Source organism: Eleginops maclovinus, chromosome 21, assembly GCF_036324505.1.
Source record: "Eleginops maclovinus isolate JMC-PN-2008 ecotype Puerto Natales chromosome 21, JC_Emac_rtc_rv5, whole genome shotgun sequence".
Taxonomy (NCBI): Eukaryota; Metazoa; Chordata; class Actinopteri; order Perciformes; family Eleginopidae; genus Eleginops; species Eleginops maclovinus.
The window spans coordinates 8,280,281-8,302,685 of record NC_086369.1 but is presented as its reverse complement, the minus strand read 5'-3'; the positions used below and the strand labels follow the sequence as shown (position 1 = coordinate 8,302,685).

General features: G+C 40.7%; 1 protein-coding gene across 2 annotated transcripts in view; it reads left to right on the top strand.

The window, feature by feature from the left end:
- The window catches only part of LOC134858059 (E3 ubiquitin-protein ligase HECW1), a 113,079-nt gene extending 93,495 nt beyond the window's left edge, over positions 1–19,584 (top strand). For both annotated transcript variants that reach the window (XM_063873924.1, XM_063873926.1), the window contains 7 exons: positions 475–627; positions 3,215–3,313; positions 3,595–3,724; positions 4,011–4,157; positions 4,442–4,556; positions 4,759–4,957; positions 15,406–19,584. In XM_063873924.1, coding sequence (XP_063729994.1) covers positions 475–627; positions 3,215–3,313; positions 3,595–3,724; positions 4,011–4,157; positions 4,442–4,556; positions 4,759–4,957; positions 15,406–15,517 — 955 coding nt within the window. In that variant the 3' untranslated portion in view covers positions 15,518–19,584. The remainder of the gene's footprint in view (positions 1–474; positions 628–3,214; positions 3,314–3,594; positions 3,725–4,010; positions 4,158–4,441; positions 4,557–4,758; positions 4,958–15,405) is intronic.
- The last annotated feature ends 2,821 nt before the right edge of the window (positions 19,585–22,405 follow it).

Here is a 22,405-nt window from a genome sequence, read left to right as displayed (position 1 = left end):
TTTTGAAGCACAGAGCTTTGTGACTTGTATTGCCAACATGTTTGTTTTTGGTACTGTTTAAAATATCTTTAAAGCTGCACTTTTATTAATTGTAAATATAAACATTGAACCCCACACATAATTGCTGCCTAACTAAGGGTTTATTCTGTTGGTTTTACAGCCAAAACAGCAGCCAATTTCACTCACATCAACCTCATTTTCAGCAACAGATATATGAAAATGTCAATGGTCAAGTTTTACTGTCCACTACATGTGTAAAAAAGGAACTTTTTGAGAAAATATATATCTCCGGCCTTAAACTTTGTATAATCAGTTTAGTTGTAAAAAATAATTATTTAACAGTTTCTTTTTTCCTTTCTATGGAGTTAATTGAGCCAGATTTGTATTAAATATACAGCATGTAACGGGGGAAATGTTAATCAGTTTAACATTTAAGTATGTAAAGATGTTTTTTGTCTCTTGTTCTCTTTTCAGATTGGACTATAGTGGTCCGTCCAGAGAGTTTTTCTTCTTATTGTCTCAGGAGTTGTTTAATCCATACTACGGTCTGTTTGAGTACTCAGCTAACGATACTTACACCGTTCAAATCAGCCCCATGTCAGCATTTGTTGAAAACCATCTGGAATGGTAAGCTATGCAATACAAACAAACAGACATACAGAGACACAGAATGAATCAGTCTTTTGCTAAATATACTGTAACTCAACTGCAATTTGTCAGTTGGCACTGTTTGTTACTATAATTGTACAATTTCACTTTTCTTTATGGCTGTTTGCACTTTATTTAAGAAAGAAAGATTACACTGCTGGTTGATTCATTTTTTTCCCCTGAAAATGATTGTCTGTGAGGTCACAATTGTTTTGGCTATTCAATCAGTCCATAAAATATTAGTTTTATTGTAAATGATTGTTTTATTGTGACCATCCCCCTATTCTGTTTCATATTCCATTCGTACAGGGAATACTTATCTTGCACATTATTGTACTACCATTTAAAAAAATAATAATAATAGAGAAAAAGGAAGGGAAAATGTTGCCTATGGTTCAGCAAAGCCTTGGTGTGTCCCATGCTGTCAAAAAGCCTCCAGAGTGGGCTCCTTTTATCTCTTTCAACTGATTTTATGGTTATAAAAGGGAACATCCCCTGTCAGTGATGATTTGATCACTTCCTGAGTCAGGGTGATGTGTGACACTGTGATCTTGAAAGATAGCATTGTGATTTATTAAACTAAATGAGTAGCATTTTGAATATTTTCTTAAAAAGCCCTCAAATGTGCCGCTGGATAGCTCAGTGGTTAGGGCTGGCAGCCCATATGCGGTCACCACTACCTAGTAAGCAAGTTCGTATCACAAGCCAGCCGAAATTACAACAGCAGACCAATTATTGTTGTGTTCTTGTCAATTTTGAAACAAATCATTCAAACTTTCACATTGTAAGTCGAAAGAAATATGTGAAGCCCTACAGGTCAACAAAAGCTAATTGAGTTAGGACTTACCAAACTTTGTTTTAATCATTGAAACAAGATTGAAGTTGTTGATCAAGCTAAGTTGACAGAATCACTCAAACATTCTAATTTGCCCTGCACAAGAAGCATCTTCTGATGTGAACCATGTCTCGCAAAAAAGGGATATCAGAAGACCTACGGTCAAGAGTGACTGATTTGTATGAAGCTGGAAAGGGTTACAAAAGAATCTCCAAAAGTTTAGATTTTCATCAGTCCAGAGTTTGACACATTTTCTATAAATAGAGACAGTTTAGTACTGTGGCTACTCTCCATAGAAACAGGCGTCGAACAAATAAGACTCAAAAGGCATAAGGCAAAATGATCATTGAGGTAAAAAAGCTACTTAGCTGAAGGCTTAAAGTTATCATAGGAACTGTTAATATAAAAGTTTATGAGTCTACTATACACAAACCATGCATGGTGTCCATGGTAGAAGATTACAGATGAAGTCACTGCTCTCCAAAATTAACACCACTGTGTACCTGAAGTATGCCAAAGAGCACCTGAACACTCCACAATGATACTGAGAAAATATTTTGAAGATTGATGAAACTAAGTTTGAACTAAAGGGGAATAACACGCAGCATTATCCCATCAATGAAGTACGAGGGAGGGAGCATCATGTTTTGCGGCTGCTTTGCTCTCTCGGGCCTGGAAAGGGAGAAATGTATTCACAAGTTTATTAGGATAATGTCAGAGTGACTGTCTGCCGGGGTTGGGTGGTCCAGCAGGAAAATGACTCTAAATATCGAACTAAATATATTACATAATGGCTTAGAACCAAGAAATTCTTCCTTCTGGAGTGGCTCAGTCAGAGCCCAGACCATATCCCAATAGAGAAACTGTGGAATGAAGAAGTTAAGTAAGGAAAAGTTTATCCTGAACGTTGTGCAGATCTGATCAGGAGCTACCGAAGTGTTTGTTTTTGGTTATTGCTGCCGGAGGAGGTTTGTTATTAAGTTATTAAATCCAAGGGTTCACTTTTTACACCAGGGCTCCCCAGCAGTGGCTCAGTCAGTAGGGGCTTGGACTGGGAATCGTAGAGTCGCCGGTTCAAGTCCCCAAACAGACTTGAAATATGGAAAGTGGACTGCTACTTGGAGAGGTCCCAGTTCACCTCCTAGGCCCTGCTGTGGTGCCCTTGAGCAAGGCACCGGAAACCTCCAATCCCCCCTCCCCATTGCTCCCCGGGCGCTGCACAATAGCTGCCCACTGCTCCTAGTACTAGGATGGGTTAAATGCAGAGGACCAATTTCGCTGTGTGTGCTCTGCTGTGTGCATGTATGTGACTAATAAAGAGGGTTTCATCCTCCGATTCTATCTAATGTCTATTGCGTGTGTTTAATACAGAAATGAACAATTAAGCACCTTGCGTTTGTTTATACTTGTGGCTTGAATGAAATCAGATCACTTTTTATGACTAATTCATGCATAAAACCAGGAAATTCCAAAGGGTTCATATACTTTTTCTTGCCACTGTTTGTCACCTGCTGCTCAATTACCAAAACTTATTATAGGAGGACAATGAGGCGCTAAGGCAACTGGTGCTACATCATGGATCTTGAAGGAGAGAAACTATAGTATATATATTTATAGTATATATTTTACTTATTCATTCGCTGATTCTAATGTTTGCTGTGTGTGTGTGTGTGTGTGTGTGTGTTTGTGTTTGCCTGCTTCGTGCCTTTGTGCGTGCCTGCATGTGTCCAGGTTCCGTTTCAGTGGTCGTATCCTTGGCCTGGCTCTAATTCATCAGTACCTGCTGGATGCTTTCTTCACCAGACCCTTCTATAAGGCCCTGCTCAGACTGTCAGTAAACAAACTATATATACTTTTATAACTTTTAGGAAAATTACCTTTTTAAACTGAAAGCTAAAACCAAAAGTCGTTATAAATTACTCAATAGACTAGGTATGGAACATTCAGGTTATCTTTAAAACAAAAGATCTTTTGAGGAAAAAACCGTTATGAATAAGCTACTCCTTCCATTTGACTTCACCATTAAGTTGATTATTATCCAGGTGGAGAGGCATAGTAAAGAGAATATTTAGTTTCGTTGGTTGTAAATGTAAGCCCTGTTTGTCATTCAGGCCGACAGACCTGTCCGATCTAGAGTATCTGGACGAGGAGTTCCACCAGTCTCTGCAGTGGATGAAGGAAAACGACATCACTGACATCCTGGATCTCACCTTCACTGTCAATGAGGAAGTCTTTGGCCAGGTGTGTGTGTGTGTGTGTGTGTGTGTGTGTGTGTGTGTGTGTGTGTGTGTGTGTGTGTGTGTGTGTGTGTGTGTGTGTGTGTGTGTGTGTGTGTGTGTGTGTGTGTGTGTGTGTGTGTGTGTGTGTGTGTGTGTGTGTGTGTGTGTGTGTGTGTGTGTGTGTGTGTGTGTGTGTGTGTGTTACTTAGTATTGGTATAGTACATGTATTTCCATAATGAAATACTTTCAATATACTGCTTGGATGACTTCCACTGTTAACTATGCCCAGCACGTCTTGTGTTGCCAGGTGACAGAGCGGGAACTAAAGTCGGGCGGCTCAAACCTCCAGGTGACTGAGAAGAACAAAAAAGATTATATAGAGCGAATGGCCAAGTGGAGGGTGGAGAGAGGAGTGGTGCAGCAGACAGATGCACTGGTCAGAGGCTTCTACGAGGTAAACAATACATACATCAGTTCTTAGATGATTCATAACAAAAAATAGTTTTTGACAACATTGTTAGAAGTTTCAAACTAGTTTAGTGTTTTTCTAATTGATAAATACACCAATAGGGTCAAATAGCCAATCGCAAATAACAGTATCATACATTTTTTTTACATGGTCCAACATGGTATTGCTAGGTCAAAATCTCCAAATACTGTAGTAATTGTTGTATGATTGTAATAGATCATAAAAACTAAAGCAAATAAAACGTTTTCTTGTTTTCTTCTCCATTCTAGGTGGTAGACTCGAGGCTAGTGTCTGTGTTTGATGCGCGGGAGCTGGAACTGGTTATCGCTGGTACAGTCGAGATTGACCTCAGTGACTGGAGGGGCAACACAGAGTACAGAGGAGGTGTGTGTGTGTGTGTGTGTGTGTGTGTGTGTGTGTGTGTGTGTGTGTGTGTGTGTGTGTGTGTGTGTGTGTGTGTGTGTGTGTGTGTGTGTGTGTGTGTGTGTGTGTGTGTGTGTGTGTGTGTGTGTGTGTGTGTGTGTGTGTGTGTGTGTGTGTGTGTGTGTGTGTGTGTGTGACTCATATTCATTTTCCTAATCTCTAGGTTACCATGATGGTCACATAATTATGCGGTGGTTCTGGGCTGCTGTTGAACGGTTCAACAATGAGCAACGTCTCCGCCTGCTGCAGTTTGTCACTGGGACGTCGAGCGTGCCTTATGAAGGCTTTGCTGCGCTACGGGGATCCAACGGCCTCAGACGCTTTTGTATTGAGAAGTGGGGCAAGGTCACATCACTACCCAGGTATCTACATCTGTTCACTATAAACCTGCGTTTAAACAGCTCTCATTACTTTGTTCGTCAGAGGCAAAGACCCGCTCTATGCTTGATGAAATTCATGCCTCAGAAAACAACAGGGATTTGAGACTAGTACAAATGATCTGCTCTATTTAGTGTGTGTGTGTGTGTGTGTGTGTGTGTGTGTGTGTGTGTGTGTGTGTGTGTGTGTGTGTTTGAGATCTATACAATCCTTAAATTATTACCTTATTTCCAGGAGCACATGCAATGCACATGCATCTTTAACTCGGTTGAGCTTCCAGTAACATTCACTAGAGCAACAACTTTGTTTAAATGCACGGATGCAAATAGTCTAAAAAAATGCACTATTTCCTGTTGTCAGAGTGATGTTTGTTAAAAACTACAGTGGCCAATTGCAATCGCACTTTCGGAAAAGGCACAGGAAGTAAAAGGTTGTCCATATTAAGGCAATCATATAAGAGTTATTTAGCAAGAAATGTTTGACTAAGATGAGAAGTCTGTTGCTCACAATATTAGAAACAAAGCAGACGTATCAGAATGGTAAGTGCAGTTAGCATCTTTTCTTTGTCTATATCTTTTATATGGGCTTGCATAGAAATACCTCATAGATAGATACACTTTTTTTTGACAAATCTTTTTATTAGTTTTTTCACGGGTAGCAAACAGACATTTTACATGTCAAATACTGTGATTTTCTAATACAAATATTAAAACAACCAAAAGCCCCATTACCCCGCAATCTCATTCACACATACATACAAGGGGAGGGGGGGGGGGACAAGGAAATAACAGCAAAAACAAATAAATAAAGGATGAATATTTAAAAATATATATATATATATATTGCAAAGAAAAGGGGGGGGTGTCTCTATTAAGTTTTGGGTTCTTTGGAACGTCGTCAGGGAGCCTCTAAGGGAGAACCTACTCCTTTCAAGCCTAATGAAATACAAGATTTTTTGTATCCATCTATTATGGGTGGGAGGAGAAGGATGTATCCATTTAAGGAGAATAAGCCTGTTAGCAAGCACAGTGGTGAATGCCATAACTCGTTGTCTGGTAATGGGTGCATTGGGTGACGAAGGAATTCCGAAAAGGGCAGTGAGGGGGCTAGGGTCCACTGTCTCACCTAAGACCATCCCGAGTGAACCAAATATTGCACACCAGAACTCTGATAGTTTAGGGCACGACCAAAACGTGTGCATGTAGTCAGCTGGAGACTGTGTACATATATTACATGCGTCAGACCTGTCAGCACACATCCTAGCCAGTTTTGCGTTCATAAAATGTACTGCAATTATGCCTTGCACATATAAAAGAGGTGTGTACCAGGTCTAATATATGTCCCCACTGATCATCTGACATGTTAATTCAGAGGTCCTGGGCCCATACCACTCTAAGGGAATGTAAGCAAGTAGGATTTATCTTAAAAATGTTATCATATATAATGGGGGTGAGCCTCCTTGAGTGGATCCGAGCATGACGGGAGGAAAAGGTGGTTTCGATAGACTGGGGCTAGACCTGATGACGCATGTAAGCCACACTGCCTCCTAAACTGACCCCAAATACAGTGGGGCAAAAAAGTATTTAGTCAGCCACCAATTGTGCAAGTTCTCCCATTTAAAAAGATGAGAGAGGCCTGTAATTTTTATCATAGGTACACTTCAACTATGAGAGACAGAATGAGAAAAAAAATCCAGGAAATCACATTGTAGGATTTTTAATGAATTTATTGGTAAATTCCTCGGTAAAATAAGTATTTGGTCACCTACAAACAAGCAAGATTTCTGGCTCTCACAGACCTGTAACTTCTTCTTTAAGAGGCTCCTCTGTCCTCCACTCGTTACCTGTATTAATGGCACCTTTTTGAACTCGTTATCAGTATAAAAGACACCTGTCCACAACCTCAAACAGTCATACTCCAAACTCCACTATGGCCAAGACCAAAGAGCTGTCAAAGGAGACCAGAGACACAATTGTAGACCTGCACCAGGCTGGGAAAACTGAATCTGCAATAGGTAAGCAGCTTGGTGTGAAGAAATCAACTGTGGGAGCAATTATTAGAAAATGGAAGACATACAAGACCACTGCTAATCTCCCTCGATCTGGGGCTCCACGCAATATCTCACCCCGTGGGGTCAAAATGATCACAAGAACGGTGAGCAAAAATCCCAGAACCACACGGGGGGACCTAGTGAATGACCTGCAGAGAGCTGGGACCAAAGTAACAGAGGCTACCATCAGTAACACACTACGCCGCCAGGGACTTAAATCCTGCAGTTCCAGACGTGTCCCCCTGCTTAAGCCAGTACATGTCCAGGCCCGTCTGAAGTTTGCTAGAGGGCATTTGGATGATCCAGAAGAGGATTGGGAGAATGTCATATGGTCAGATGAAACCAAAATAGAACTTTTTGGTCAAAACTCAACTCGTCGTGTTTGGAGGAGAAAGAATGCAGAGTTGCATCCAAAGAACACCATACCTACTGTGAAGCATGGGGGTGGAAACATCGTGCTTTGGGGCTGTTTTTCTGCAAAGGGACCAGGACGACTGATCCGTGTAAAGGAAAGAATGAATGGGGCCATGTATCGTGAGATTTTGAGTGAAAACCTCCTTCCATCAGCAAGGGCACTGAAGATGAAGCGTGGCTGGGTCTTTCAGCATGACAATGATCCCAAACACACCGCCAGGGCAACGAAGGAGTGGCTTCGTAAGAAGCATTTCAAGGTCCTGGAGTGGCCTAGCCAGTCTCCAGATCTCAACCCCATAGAAAATTATTGGAGGGAGTTGAAAGTCCGTGTTGCCCAGCGACAGCCCCAAAACATCACTGCTTTAGAGGAGATCTGCATGGAGGAATGGGCCAAAATACCAGCAACAGTGTGTGAAAACCTTGTGAAGACTTACAGAAAACGTTTGACCTCTGTCATTGCCAACAAAGGGTATATAACAAAGTATTGAGATGAACTTTTGTTATTGACCAAATACTTATTTTCCACAATAATTTGAAAATAAATTCTTTAAAAATCCTACAATGTGATTTCCTGGATTTTTTTTTCTCATTCTGTCTCTCATAGTTGAGGTATACCTATGATAAAAATTACAGGCCTCTCTCATCTTTTTAAATTGGAGAACTTGCACAATTGGTGGCTGACTAAATACTTTTTTGCCCCACTGTATTTAGTGCTAGTTACAATCGGATTCTGGGCCACTTTTTTAATTGGGAAACGTAATTGAGAACATACCACTGACAAAAGTGAGAGACCCGAAGAGGACGCATCCATCTGGGCCCACCGAAGGCGTTCTCCGTGTGCCAAATAAATGTTCCAAAAAAGAAGCTTATTAATATTACATGCCTAATAATATTGGCGGAGATTAGGCACAGCCAGGCCCCCTTTAGACTTGGGGAGTTGAAGAACTACTCTTCTAATACGTGCCCTGTTGTTACACCATAAAAAATAATTAATCTGCTGGTCTAGTGCCGAAAAAAAGGATTTATTCTTAAATATTGGAATGTGTTGGAAGGAATATAAGAACCGAGGTAAAACCACCATTTTAATAAAATGTACGTGTCCCATTAAGGAGAGAGGCAAGGAAGACCATGTAGCTAAGTTTGCTTTAAGATGATCTACTAATGGGCTAAGGTTCTTAGCAAAAAAGAATTTAGTAATATGGATACCCAGGTATTTGAATCCCTCTGGGACCTATTTAAAAGGAAAGAGAGCCTGTGGAAGTTTTTCAGCGAGGGTGTTAAACAGGGAAATGTTTGCTTTTCTGGAGGTTGAGTTTGTAGCCAGATAGCTTCTTTAATTGCTCTAAAATGCTTAGAATTATAGGAAGGGAGGACGATGGGCTGGAGATATACAGTAAAAGGTCATCTGCATACAAAGAGCGCTTATGCGAAAAACCGAAACGTGTGATGCCCCTAAATCCTTCTTCACTCTTCACTTCTTCGCTCGACGGCGAGCGCAAATAATGACGGAGATAGAGGGCAACCCTGTCTATTTCCTTGAGAGAGCGAGAACAAACCCGACTTAACACCGTTGACGTTGACTGAAGCTACGTGAGACGTATAGAGGAGTTGAATCCGTGAAACAAAGTCCTTGCTGAAACCGAATTTGTTAAGTATATAAAACAGATATCCCCACTCTACTCTGTCGAAAGCCTTTTCCGCATCCAAAGACACAACAACTTCAGAGGAACTAGTAGAGGGAGAATAAATAATGTTAAACAACCTCCTGGTATTAAAAAATGACTGTCGTCCTGAGATAAAGCCTGTCTGGTCGGGATTGATCAGGGCTGGCATCACCCTCTGCCGACAGCTAGATAGAACCTTAGACATGATCTTAAAGTCTACGTTTAAAAGGCCTCCGACAAAGTAGGCGGTAACTGGCATTTCAGAAAGGCATCATTGAATACTCTCACCAGGATCGGGGCAAGTACAGAACAAAAAGTTTGCTAAAACTCTGTGGTGTAGCCCTCAGGACCAGGCGATTTACCACTCTGTAAAGATTTGATAGCTTCTGTAACTTCAGAGATGGTTAACGGAGATCCCAGATCGCCAGAACCACTCCAATCAACTTGGGGATAAACTAGAGTGTCTAAAGGGTTATGGCTGTCCCAATCCTTATGAGAAGACTCTGAGGTGTATAATTCAGAATAGTAGTTTGAAAAGATATTACTGATTTCAGCAGGGTCTGTAGTAATATCACCTGTTGGCGACTTCACTCTTGGGATTAAACCTGGATGCACCTGCCACTTGCGATTGATATGCAAGCAGTTTGCCTGCCTTATCTCCCTGCTCAAAAAATTGTTGCCTGGTTTGCAGAAGTTGCCTTTCAATCTTTCCAGCTGATAACAGATCATATTGAGATTGAAGCTGAAGCCGTTTTTTATACAAAATAGAGGTGGGATTAACCGAGTATTGGATGTCTAAATTGCGGACATCAGCTGAAAATTCTGTCAATTTGGATTGCTCCGATTTCCTGAAATGGGAGACAAAAGAAATTATCTGACCACGAAGATAAGCCTTAAAGGACTCCCAAAGTATATCACTGCCAATATTCGGAGTATCGTTTATCTCGAAGAAAAATGTGATTTGTGTTGCAAGAAAGCCTTAAATTTGGGTTTGGACAACAAATGAGGGCTAAATCTCTTTAGAGGTGGTCTACCATGGGGAAATTTGATTATCACAGAAATGGGTGCATGGTCGGAGATAACTATGCTATGATACTCACAGGAGAGAGCGTTATGTAATAGTTTATTGTCAAGTAAAAAGAAGTCTATCCATGAGTAAGTGTGGTGGATATGTGAAAAGAAAGAAAAAACTTTACTTGTGGGAAACCTAGTCCTCCATGGATCCCTCAAGCCCAGCTGGTCGGCGTGAAATTTTAGGGCTTTAGTCGATTTAGATAGAGTAGACTGCTTAGCGGATGACCTATCAAGTTCTATATCCTGGACCAGGTTAAAGTCACCTCCAATTATAATTTGATGGTCATTGAGATTAGGTATAGAAGTAAAGAATTTGGATATAAATTTGTCACCATCCCAAGTCGGAGCATATAGTGAGGCCAGGACCACAGGAGTATTTTGTAGTTTGCCAGATACTATAACGTATCGGCCGTTTGGATCAGATATAGTAATGTTTAGTTCAAAGGCAATATCCCTGTGTATAATAATAGCAGCCCCTCTAGCCCTCTCGCAAAAATCTTGATTGAAACAGGTAACCCATCCATGGCCTCTTGAGGCGAGACATTTCCGCCGTACGGAGGTGTGTCTCCTGTAAAAAGCAGATGTCCCCTCTAAGGTGTTGCAAATGTGAAATTACCTTGTTGGTTTTAGTGATATTGTTCATTCCTTTAATGTTCCAAGAAATAAACCTGATATTTCTATCGCTCATTGACCTAGTCCTTTAAGTTTTGACATTACCTGAGCAGAGAATAAAATAAAAAGGGAGGGGGAGAAAGAAAACAGGAAAAGAGCGGGGGGAGCGGTGGGGGAAACAAACAAACACACACATACACACTCATCCACAAACAACCAAACCCAGTCCCAATGGGGGCATCAAACATGTGTATCTCCTGGATACAAACCTTGCTGACATGAGCCACTCCTAACCTTCCCTTACTTAACCTTCGTTCCCTCTACTTCGAACAGTAGACAAACTACACGTTGCTTATATATATTTTTTAAATGTTTAGAAACAGTTACACGGCTATGTGAACATTAGCTTACAGGGAGTCCTTCGTAAACTGACATGTATACATATGATGTATAGTTCGACGTAGCTATAGTGCAGTCCAGGCTATGGTAACGAGCAGCTAAGCTAAACCACCCAGTAATGTGGCAAGCTAGCAGATGGGCCAACAATTACTGTGTTCTATAGCAGAGTATGTTACTTCGGTTTAGCGGCAAGATATTCCTTAGCTTCCTTGACAGATGACAGCCGAACTCTGTCTCCATTCTCCGTCGTAATCATCAGCTTTGGCCGGGTATTGAAGAGCGGGTCTGAGTCCGAGCTTATACAGCTGCGCCATCACCTCTCGGTACAGAGCTCGCTGCGCCACAACCTCGGGGATATAATCTTAACAAAAAGGCAATAGGTTTGCCCTCGTACCGCAGGTCTACTCTCATCCTCCTGGCCTCGCGGATGACATTTTCCTTGGTCTGGAAGTTCTGGAAGCGGATGATGACAGGCCTCGGCCTTTCCCCAGGCTTTGGCTTCACGGCTAACGATCTGTGGGCCCAGACCAGTTCAGGAGAGGTAGGCAGGATTTGGTCCCCCAGAAGCTGGGTGGCTTCAGGCTTCGAGGTCTGAAGTTTTCGCCCGCAGTTTAGCATTGCTAGCGGCCAGCTCTGTGCATGTATCTTCAAGAGTCGACAGTCGCCCGTCAACTGAGTCTGCATTCAACTCCAAAGATGTAATGCGTTGCCCAAGCTCGGACACTGTCGCATGTAGCAGGTCAACTTTAGACTCGAGTGCGGCGATAGCAGTTTTAAACTCTGCCGAAAGAGACACTTTATGGCTCTCCAACAAACTTGTTAGCGCCCCCATGATAACGTCGCCAGCAGCAACGTCCTCCTTAGGCACAGAGTCTTTCTTGCAATGCTTTGTAGCTTTAGATGCCATGTCTTCTTAATCTATCAAGTTGCTCAGCTATTTTATATCGATTTGCAAAGTTTTAAGTGAATGACCGAAAGAACGAGATCGCGGATACAAGTGGCCGAAATGGGATTTCTCCGCAGGGTGGCTGGCATCGCCCTTAGGGATAAGGTGAGAAGTTCAGTCATCCGGGAGGGACTCGGAGTAGAACCGCTGCTCCTTCGCGTTGAAAGGAGCCAGTTGAGGTGGTTCGGGCACCTAGTGAGGATGCCACCTGGGCGCCTCCCTTGGGAGGTGTTCCAGGCACGTCCAGCTGGGAAGAGACCGATGGGTAGACCTAGGACCAGGTAGAGGGATTATATCTCTTCGCTGGCCTGGGAGCGCCTTGGAATCCCCCAGTCAGAGCTGGTTGATGTGGCCAGGGAAAGGAAAGTTTGAGTCTCTCTGCTGGAGCTGTTACCTCCGCGACCCTGACGGAAAAGCGGGAGAAGATGGATGGATGGATGGATGGATGGATGAAGTGAATAACGGGGTTTTTACATACCAAAAAGTTGGAAACGAGGGAGCGGGAGGAAAACACGTCTACTCCTCACTCTTCATACAGGAAGTCCCCAGATAGATACACTTTCGTGTTGGTGTGGTTTATGTGTACTTATGCAGACTCAGAGACAGTTTCATTCTACAGGCAATAAGACTGCTAAACACCTGAGCTCTGTTAAGTGCCTCCATAACACAAAACATTTATCTGGTTGCAACCCACAATTTATTTAATTGGTTATCTTAATAGTTATCAGCAAATCAGGATTTATTTGTACGTCACTGTATAATATTTAATCTTAAATCTTACGTTCTGTTATTGCAGTGGTGCCCAACCTTTTTTGAACCAAGATCAACTTTTAAAGTTGATAGTGTGTCGAGATCTACCAAGCCATATCGAAAGCCATAATGTAGCCACAATTAATTGTGCACCTATATAATAACAACATTTTCTGACACAAAGATCAAGTTTTAACAATAATAATGCATTTATTGAAGTAAATGTACATCGTGCAAAGAATAAGCACAAGTAGGCCGGGACTGGCCCGTAACAACACAACTAAATTGAATTTATCAGCCTGATTGCTCATTTTGCACTGTTGTGAAACACATTGAAATAAAATGTTTGTACAACATACAACCCAATTAATAAAATCCCTAATTCAACTTGGAAAAGTGGTTCTCTACCTTAGTGGGACTTCTGGCACTGAGAGGAGGAAGCTAGTCTCTCATAGTCCGGACAGTAGGAGCTGAGTGCCAGCCGTAAGCAGGCCGCAAGGTGGTCATCAGTCATGGTGGATCTGTATTTTCACTTAATGATTTTCATGTGTGAAAAGGGAGACTCACACAAATATATTGATCCAAAAAGTGCAGTCAAATTCTTTGCAGTTTGTCTGAGGTTGGGGTACTTCTCTTTCTGCATTAGATTCCAGAATTGGACATTTGTGTCAGGTGTAGCTCTTGATTTGAGCTCAATGTCATTATTTGGTGTGAGGATCTCTTTCTCAATAGCACCGCTATCCAGGTTGAAGAGTGATGCCACTTTCGACGTTATACAATCCACATCTATATTTTCCCCAAATGGAAAACTGACAACAGGCTCAATGGATGCAAAGTCAGTAAAGCGCCTGTCAAAGTCTGACAAGATGGTTTGCACTTGATCATCATAACGTGCACTCTCAAGATCCGCACAGTGTCCATGTGTGGAAAGTTCTGCAGATCACACTGTTGCAACCTGCTTGATAGCAGCTGTAACTTGCTTTTAAAGGTGTTCACAGAGCTGATCATGTTGATGATGTGTTTGTTCTTACCCTGCAGCTCTAGATTCAAGTTATTGAGCTTGTCAGTCAGATCGGTAAGAAAGGCTAAATCCAAGAGCCACTGACTGACTTCTAGCTGTGCATATTCAGCATGGTTTGAACGTTTCAGAAATTCTTTAATTTCGGGCAACAATTCAGAAAACCGTTCCAGAAATGTACCTCTGCTGAGCCACCTTACATCTGTGTGCAGCAGCAGATCTGGGTGTTCTGCACCGGTCTCCTCCAGTTGCGCACGGAATAATCGCCTCTACAGACTCCTGGCCCGAACAGAACAGGCAATCTTGTTAGCCACATCCATCACGTCTTTCATATTTAAAATCTTCCAGCTTGCTTCCCTTGCTGGTGAATTATATAAGAAGCTATGGTTGCAGCCTTACTCGTGGTATTGGGCCTGGTAAAAATGGACTGTTGTGCTGCTAGCTGACTTTTCAATTCCTTGACTTTGGGCGCGCAGTGGTGATTTAGCTGGGAAGTTTGTATCGTAGCTCTTGTGGACCGTCTTCAAATTCCGCTCCAAATTCCCTTTCTTTGGTAAAGCCACATTCGCATTGCAGATAAGACAGATGGACTTGGCATTCGAATACACGAAAAAAATAATCCTCCTTCCACTGTGAATGAAAATGATCATTTTTAAATGTTTTAGCTTCTGCTGCCATGGTAGTATCCACTCACTCTAGTCAAGCTTCTTGCGCCCTTCCGAGTCCTTAGTTATAACCTAGCAACCATACCCTGCGCGTGCAGATAGAAAGAAGCGCGTGAGATTTTTTCTTTGATTATGCCTGATCTACCTTACTATATCTGTACAAATCTACACGCTGCTTCACGCGATCAGCAGTTCATTGTACCTATTTAAGATGTTTTAATGTAGGCCTATTGTACACAACAGTAGGAGGATACCCTACACACAACATTTTCTGGCGATCGACTGGAACTCAGCCCGCGATCGCCTGGTAGACCGCGATCGACTGTTTGGGCACCCTTGTGTTCTTGTATTAACATGTACATAGAATCCTGCATTCATGCAGTCTATGCATAATTTAGCTTTTTGTGTTTATTTATTTTTCTGACATGTACTTCATCTGCACTACTTATAGACTGGCTTAACAAATACCTGCACTATATTAATATAACTTGAACTACTCTGTTTGATTTTGCACAACTTTTTTTGTTTTATTTTATTATTTATATTATAATTTGATTCATTTGTCTTATGTCCTTTTATAATAAAATAAATTACTGGAGGAGCTCGGGACCTAAGATTTTCATTGCCATCACTACACTGTAACTAATGTGCATCTGACAATAAAAACCCTTGAACCTTGAACTTTTATTCTCCTAGATGTTGTAGAACTCAAATTGAATTAAAAATACAAATCAAAAGATCATGTAAAACATGACGTCTTCTTCATTTATTCTCTATTAGCAATGAATCCCCAAACTCTCTAACTATTCTTGTCTATCTCTTTGTCTGTTCCTCTCTCAGGGCTCACACCTGTTTTAACCGTCTGGACCTGCCTCCATACCCTTCATACACCATGTTGTATGAGAAACTGCTGATCGCGGTGGAGGAAACCAGCACATTTGGCCTGGAATGAGCCAGCAAGACTTAAAGACATCAACACTGCATCCTTTTCTGTGTGACAATGGTTGGGCAAAAAAAAAAAAAAATATCAGCTCTTCCGTATTGAACACGTTGTAAAGATACCCGGATTGTGCTCAACGAAGTCTTTGGTCATGTGGATGTATGTCACTGGTATGGTACTGTTTCTTAGAACCTCTCGCTGAGCTATGACGATCTTTATCACAGCACCCAGCACTTGGTACACCACAGCAGGAAAACTGTTATTTTTGTAATTATAACATGAGTTCTAAAAAAAAACAAGAAAGAAAGAAAACTATTAAAAATATAGACAGAGACAAAAACAAACCCTAAATTGAACGAGAAATGACTTCTATAAGAGTAATGCAATTAGTGCACATAAACATTTAACAAAGCTTCAGGTTTGCCATTTTTCATCTACTAAATGAAAACTGGAGATATTCAGATGAATCTATGACCATGGCCTTAAAATATGTGGTTTGAAGTATAATGCAGGTTTAAAAAGCTCAAAATTATGGATACTCTGATGCCAAAGGATTAATTATGTTATGTTTACTTTTATCTGGAGAGTCAAAGAAGATCATATATATTTTAGCTGGAAAGTGCTGGGCCAGTAGAAATATGGCTGAGAATATTATACTGGGATCCAGTATATAAAATAATTATGGAAATAGGATGTTGCTGTGTGCCTGAAACCATCCATTTCAAGGTCTTAGAGGTGATTACTATAACTTATACAATCAAATTGAAAACTGTTAAACCACTTGCAGGGTGATAATGCGGACAAAAACATATCTATTAGAATCACTATTCTGCATTAGAAAAGCAGGCAGAAACGTGTTAGCAGATAATGTATTCTGTTCGGGGACGATTTCTGGTACTTGATTACAAAATAGTGCCCTAATTTAATCTCTTGGGAACATGACAGGATTTTGATCAGATTACACACATTTAGAAAATAGGAGCAGCACCACTAACCCACTCTGTCAATAATATTTAAGACAACATAAATTGAGAAATTGTGGTCCTCTTTTTGTTCACCAAGCTTCTGAATGATGAGCAGAATGTGAAGTTTCAAAAGTATCGCTTTTGCTTAAAAATGTAAGTGATTTGGCACACTGAAACCAAGGGAAAAAAATAATATATGGATACTCATTGGTCTAAATCAGATTCAGCCTACCAAAAGGATATCCAGGTAAAGTGTGTTGTAAATCTTCTTAAATAGATGCATCTCATCAGTAGTTAAAGACATATCCCATACTGCAATATGTAATAAAGTTTGGATACCCAAGAAGTGCTGAATCGTCCTGGAAAGTAGAGATCTGGACCTTCACCATCCCATTATCTGTCTCCATCTGGTTAAATCTGGTCTAAAGTGAAGACAGCTACTGGGGGCAGACCATTCATGGTCTCCTCTAAATGGACAGCAATATTACGGACAAAGAATATTATCAGTCTCTCCAGCAGTCTCTCTGCTATGCTTTCAAATCAGAGATAATGACCATGTAAACAAATGGACTGTTTCCAATTGTCAGAGTGGAATGAACATCCTTTTAGCCAAAGTGTTGTTTCATCTTTCAGCATCTCAGGTCCTGCTGTTTGAATGTGAAAGGCTTGTACTCTTTTTCAAATCCTCACTGATGAACTTGTTCTATCTGGTTAAGTACCTTTCACCATCTCAAACAAGGGACTAGTGCAAAGCAGCAAGTCAAGGGCCTGGGATCATTGGATTTGTTCCTTCAAACTACACGGTCCTCCTGGTATATTGTGATGTGTGCAGGGGCCCTTGGACGAACTTAATGCAATGGTTAAGACTTTTTCTCTAGTATATGTCCACAGTCTACCAAGTTCTTTGCGACAATGTTCAATTGCACTGTGCCCTCAGCATTTCCAGCCCAGTGTTAGTTAGTTCAGTAATGGAACTGTGCCTCAGTTACTTACTGCCTCATATGTGGCCTGAAAGTCTTGAGTTCAGATATTTGCCTTGGTTCCATTTTTAAACAAAAATATGCATGTTTTCCTAATGTCAGTGTAATGTTGCCTTCTTTCACCTTTTTAACAGACATCAGGTTCATTGGAGACACTGATTGCATTTACATTAAGCCTCTCTTAATGTAAATGAATCTGATATCAAGCAGACCAACTATAGATGAAACTAACAGAAATAAAAGGATTGCAATTTAATACATTTTAGCCAGATGTTGAATCTCTAGAAGCTGCATACATTATCTTTAGTCTTCCAAGGACTAAACCGTTTTTAAACACAACCATTAGGATATCTGGAAAGGGATTTAGATTATCAAAGTGTTTCCAGGTTTTAAGGAGTTCTACTTTATGTGACCCTCCACACAGTGACATCAAAATAGATCACTTAAGCCACATTCTGTATGAAGTTCAAAAATAAATAAAATCTGTGAAGAGTTAAAAACCAAAGTGAGCTTAACGGAACACAAAAGTCCATTCCTCTCTCTGCTTGAGGCTAGTGGCTTTTGGCTAAATTAGCTACTCTTAGCATTACACACCACTCTCAGGCTGAACTGTTGGCCAAGTGCTTTGGTTGTCTAACCCTAACCGCACTGTAAGCATAGTCTATTTGCCATGACAATAATATTTCCTTAACTCTAACCATACCCTAGTTGCCATTTGAGAATTTGAAACATTTTTGTCAAATAGAATTATTGGGTGTTTCACAGAGTCTGTTTAACAGGGTTGAGATATGATGTCCTTAAAATGCTGTGTATAAATAGGGCTTAAAATACAGAAGTTTTAAAGCATTTAACTGTTAGCCTTTAGAGGGACATAAACCATCTTCTTCTACTCACCCAAAGCATTGTGCGATTCACTCCAGTCCCTGACCCTGACTAGGTTGGTTAATAGAAAAGGTAGATGCAATCTCTGAAGTGTTTTGCATGGGTCAACAATTGACAAAGATTTCATTACATGATCTGACTTTACTTAATGCTATTACATTAATTTGAACCATCTTGATTATTTTGCTAAATAATCTAACAAAAGTTGGTACTTAACAATAGTTAAGAGCAGAGTTTTGGAGCACTGGATTAGTATAAGTACATTTTAAAATGATAAGAATGATTTACTCTTCTAGTAAACTGTACAGGCAACTAGATCAATAGTACTATAGTCATCCTTGGCAGTGATGAGGCCTTATCCATGCATTTCGACAAGCAAGAGAACAAGGCTGTGATTATGTTCCTCTTCCCTGCCATTTTATCCATCCCATCGTATGCCCTGTTGTTTTTACTATATTAAAAGAAAAGGTCCTTTACTGTCACCTTGAATGTTTTTTTTATTTGCCAAAAGACAAGAAGCATCAGTTGAAAAGATTGCTTTCATTTTTTACGCATTTGAGTTTTGATGTGTGTTTTTCTCTTTTATTTTATAATAAGCTTGCTGGTTATATGTATTTCCCTTTGCAGGTAATGTGCTACCATGAAGTCTGTCTTTGTTTTCATTAATATTTCTTGTTTTTTCTTTGCAACTTTCTGTGATCACGCTGTCAGTTTCATCATTAAGGTGTTGTGATGTTAATAGGATTTTTGTTTTTTATGTCACAGATGTCACACTATGCCAGACTCTTCAGGGCTGCACGTGTTGTTCTTATCTTAAGTACAAGGTTCTCAAAGAGTATTGGTTAACAACACTCTTAATACACAATACAAGTGTGTTGAAAGCAGCATTATAGAAATATTTAATATTTAAATACACCTTTAGAGGGGTAAATAATTGTGAGGTAAGGTGTAGTAGCTATTTGGAATGTTTCTTTTTTCTAGCTATTTTACATTTTAAATTTAATTCAACAAAGGGAATATGGAAATGGCTGGATGGATGGATGATGGCAATTTTGCTGAAGGTAAGACCGAAGCATGCATGTGTTGTTGTTTCTCGTTTGTATGTGGTTTTGTGTGTGTGTGTATTTTAGCCATGGTGTATGTACATCATGTTGAAAGGTATAGTTCTGGTTTTTCGCAGAAGTGGTTACTAAATACTAAGGCTGTGCTATTGCTCTACCACACCCTACAACTGTTAATGATTCTCAATAAAAAGTCACTTTGTTACTTTGCTCTACACTGTGTGCACAATTATTAGGCTTATTAAGTTGTATTTTTGAGGATTAGTTACTATAGCCACCCTTCCTTTCAATGACCGTCACAAGCGTTCCATTCATCGAGTCTGTCAGTTTTTTGATCTGTTGACCACCAACTTTTTGTGCAGCAGCAACCACAGCCTCCCAGAGACTGTTCAGAGAGGTGTACTGTTTTCTTTCACTTTAAATCTTCTGTTCAAGAAGGGCCCACACATCCTGAATAAGGTCAGGGGAGAAAGAGGGCCATGTCATTATTCTTTAATCTTTAACTTAACTGGCTAGCCATGCAGAGGAGTTATTCGATGCATGCAAATGGAACATTGTCCTTCATCAAATCATGATCTTCTTGAAAGATGCAGACTTTTACCTGTTCCACTGCTCAAAGAAGATGTCTTCTAAAAACTAGCAATGGATTTGGGAGTTGATTTTGAGTGCATATTCAATTCCAAAAGGTCCAACTAGTTAATCTTTAATAATGCCAGCCCATAACAGAACCCCAGTTCCACCTTGCTGTCATCTGAGTCGGAGTAGAGCTCTGTAACCGTTACTGATCAAGCCACGGGCCCATCCATCTGGTCCTTCAAGAGTCACTCTCATCTCATCAGTCCATAAAACTTTTGAGAATTCTGTCTTCAGATATTTCTTGGCCCTTTCTTGGCGTTTTAACTTATGTGTCTTGTTCAGTAGTGGTTGGGTTTTAGCCTTCCTTACCATGGCCATGTCTCTGAATATTGTTCTTCTGGGCAGTCCACCGTCGGTTGCAGTTCTGTGATGTGACAGCACTGGAAAATATTGGGTTCATGGTAGCTTCACGTTTGATGCACCTCAAATCTTTGCCACTTAATTTGCATCTTTTTTGTCAATATGTTTCTTGCCACCTGTTGACTATTTTGCAACAAAACATTTGAAAGTAATGTGATCAATATCTTAGCAATTTTTGACTTTTCAACAGTAAGTTAAATCTTTTTTTTTGGCACATTTTGCATGAGAAAAAGGACCAGCTTAATACTTATGCATGCCTTCATGTAGGGAGTTGATCTCCCTATTTACACAAATACTCATGCCCCCATATGCTCGAATCCAATAAGCATTCAAGTTTATACAGCTTTGAATTGAAAATTGTGCAAAAAAATGTTGATATGGTCAAAATATTCACTTGCCTAATAATTGTGCACACAGTGTATCGTATGAAAATATTGTACGGAATGCAAAGAAAAACAAAACAAGAAAAATAGATCCCCAATTTTAAAATTATGAACTATACAACGGAAAAAAATTAAGAATTGTGAAGAAAATGGAAAATATTTATTTATCCAATTAACCAATATAAGTTGAGCAAAATTTTTATTTTTATTTAACTCCATCCATCCATCTTCTCACGCTTATCTGTCAGGGTCGCGGAGGTAACAGCTCCAGCAGAGAGACCCAAACTTCTCTTTCCCTGGCCACATCAGCCAGCTCTGACAGGGGGATTCCAAGGCGCTTCCAGGCAAGCGAAGAGATATAATCCCTCCACCTGGTCCTAGGTCTACCCCTCGGTCTCTTCCCACCTGGACGTGCCTGGAACACCTCCCTAGGGAGGCACCCAGGTGGCATCCTCACTAGGTGCCCGAACCACCTCAACTGGCTTCTTTCAACGCGAAGGAGCAGCGGTTCTTACTCCGAGTCCCTCCCGGATGACTGAACTTCTCACCTTATCCCTAAGGGAGATGCCATCCACCCTGCGGAGAAATCCCATTTCAGCCGCTTGTATCCGCGATCTCGTTCTTTCGGTCATAACCCATACTTCATGACCATAGTTGAGGGTAGGAACGAAGATGGCCCGGTAGACAGAGAGCTTTGCCTTCTGGCTCAGCTCTCTTTTCGTCACAACTGTGCTGTAAAACGACGGCAGTATCGCTTCCGCTGCTCCGATTCTCCGGCTCATCTCACGCTCCATTGTTCCCTTACTTGAGAACAAGACCACAAGATACTTGAACTCCTTCACAAGGGTACATTATCATAGCACCAGATGCAGTAGAGGGGACTTATTGCTGAAGTCTGTCTGTATTTAGTTTTGCTGAAAATGACAAAAACTGCCTTAGTTCACCGAAAGGAGCAGAAAAAGCCAAAATCTGCCTTATTCGGCCGAAACAAGCTGAAGATGAGAAGACTATAGCTCAAAGAGCCTGAAAATGAGCCAAATGCATTATTTCACTGAAATATGCTGACAATGACAAAAACTGCCTTGGTTCACCGAAAGGAGCTGACAATGAAAAAAACTGCCTTATTTCGCTGAGAGAAGCTGAAAACTGCAACAAAAAAAAGGCCTCAGTTCAGTGAAAGAGGCTGAAAATGACAAAGGTGCCTTATCTCACTGAGAGAACCTGAAAATCACAGAAAAGGCCTCAGTTCAGTGAAAAAAGGTCAAAACCACAAATTATGTGAGAGGAAGCCGCTAAATTCACTTGTTTTCAGGTGTCCTCCTGGGTATTGATGTATGCACATGCTTTTTGGGGAGAGTCAAGCAAAAAACAGAAGAGTTAGAAAAACATTTTGGTTTGTCATGCACCAAAACTACTTTTCTCACTGAAGGAAGCTAAAAATGACAAAGTGCCTTATCTCGCTGAAAAAAGCTGAAATTCACAGAAAAGGCCTCAGTTCAGTGAAAAAAAGACATAATCTCCAATTCTATGACAGCAAGCCACTTATTTTGGTTGTTTTCAGGTGTCCTCCTGGGTATTGATGTATGCACCTGCATTTTGTTGAGAATTAAGAACAAAATAGAAAGAAGAGGAA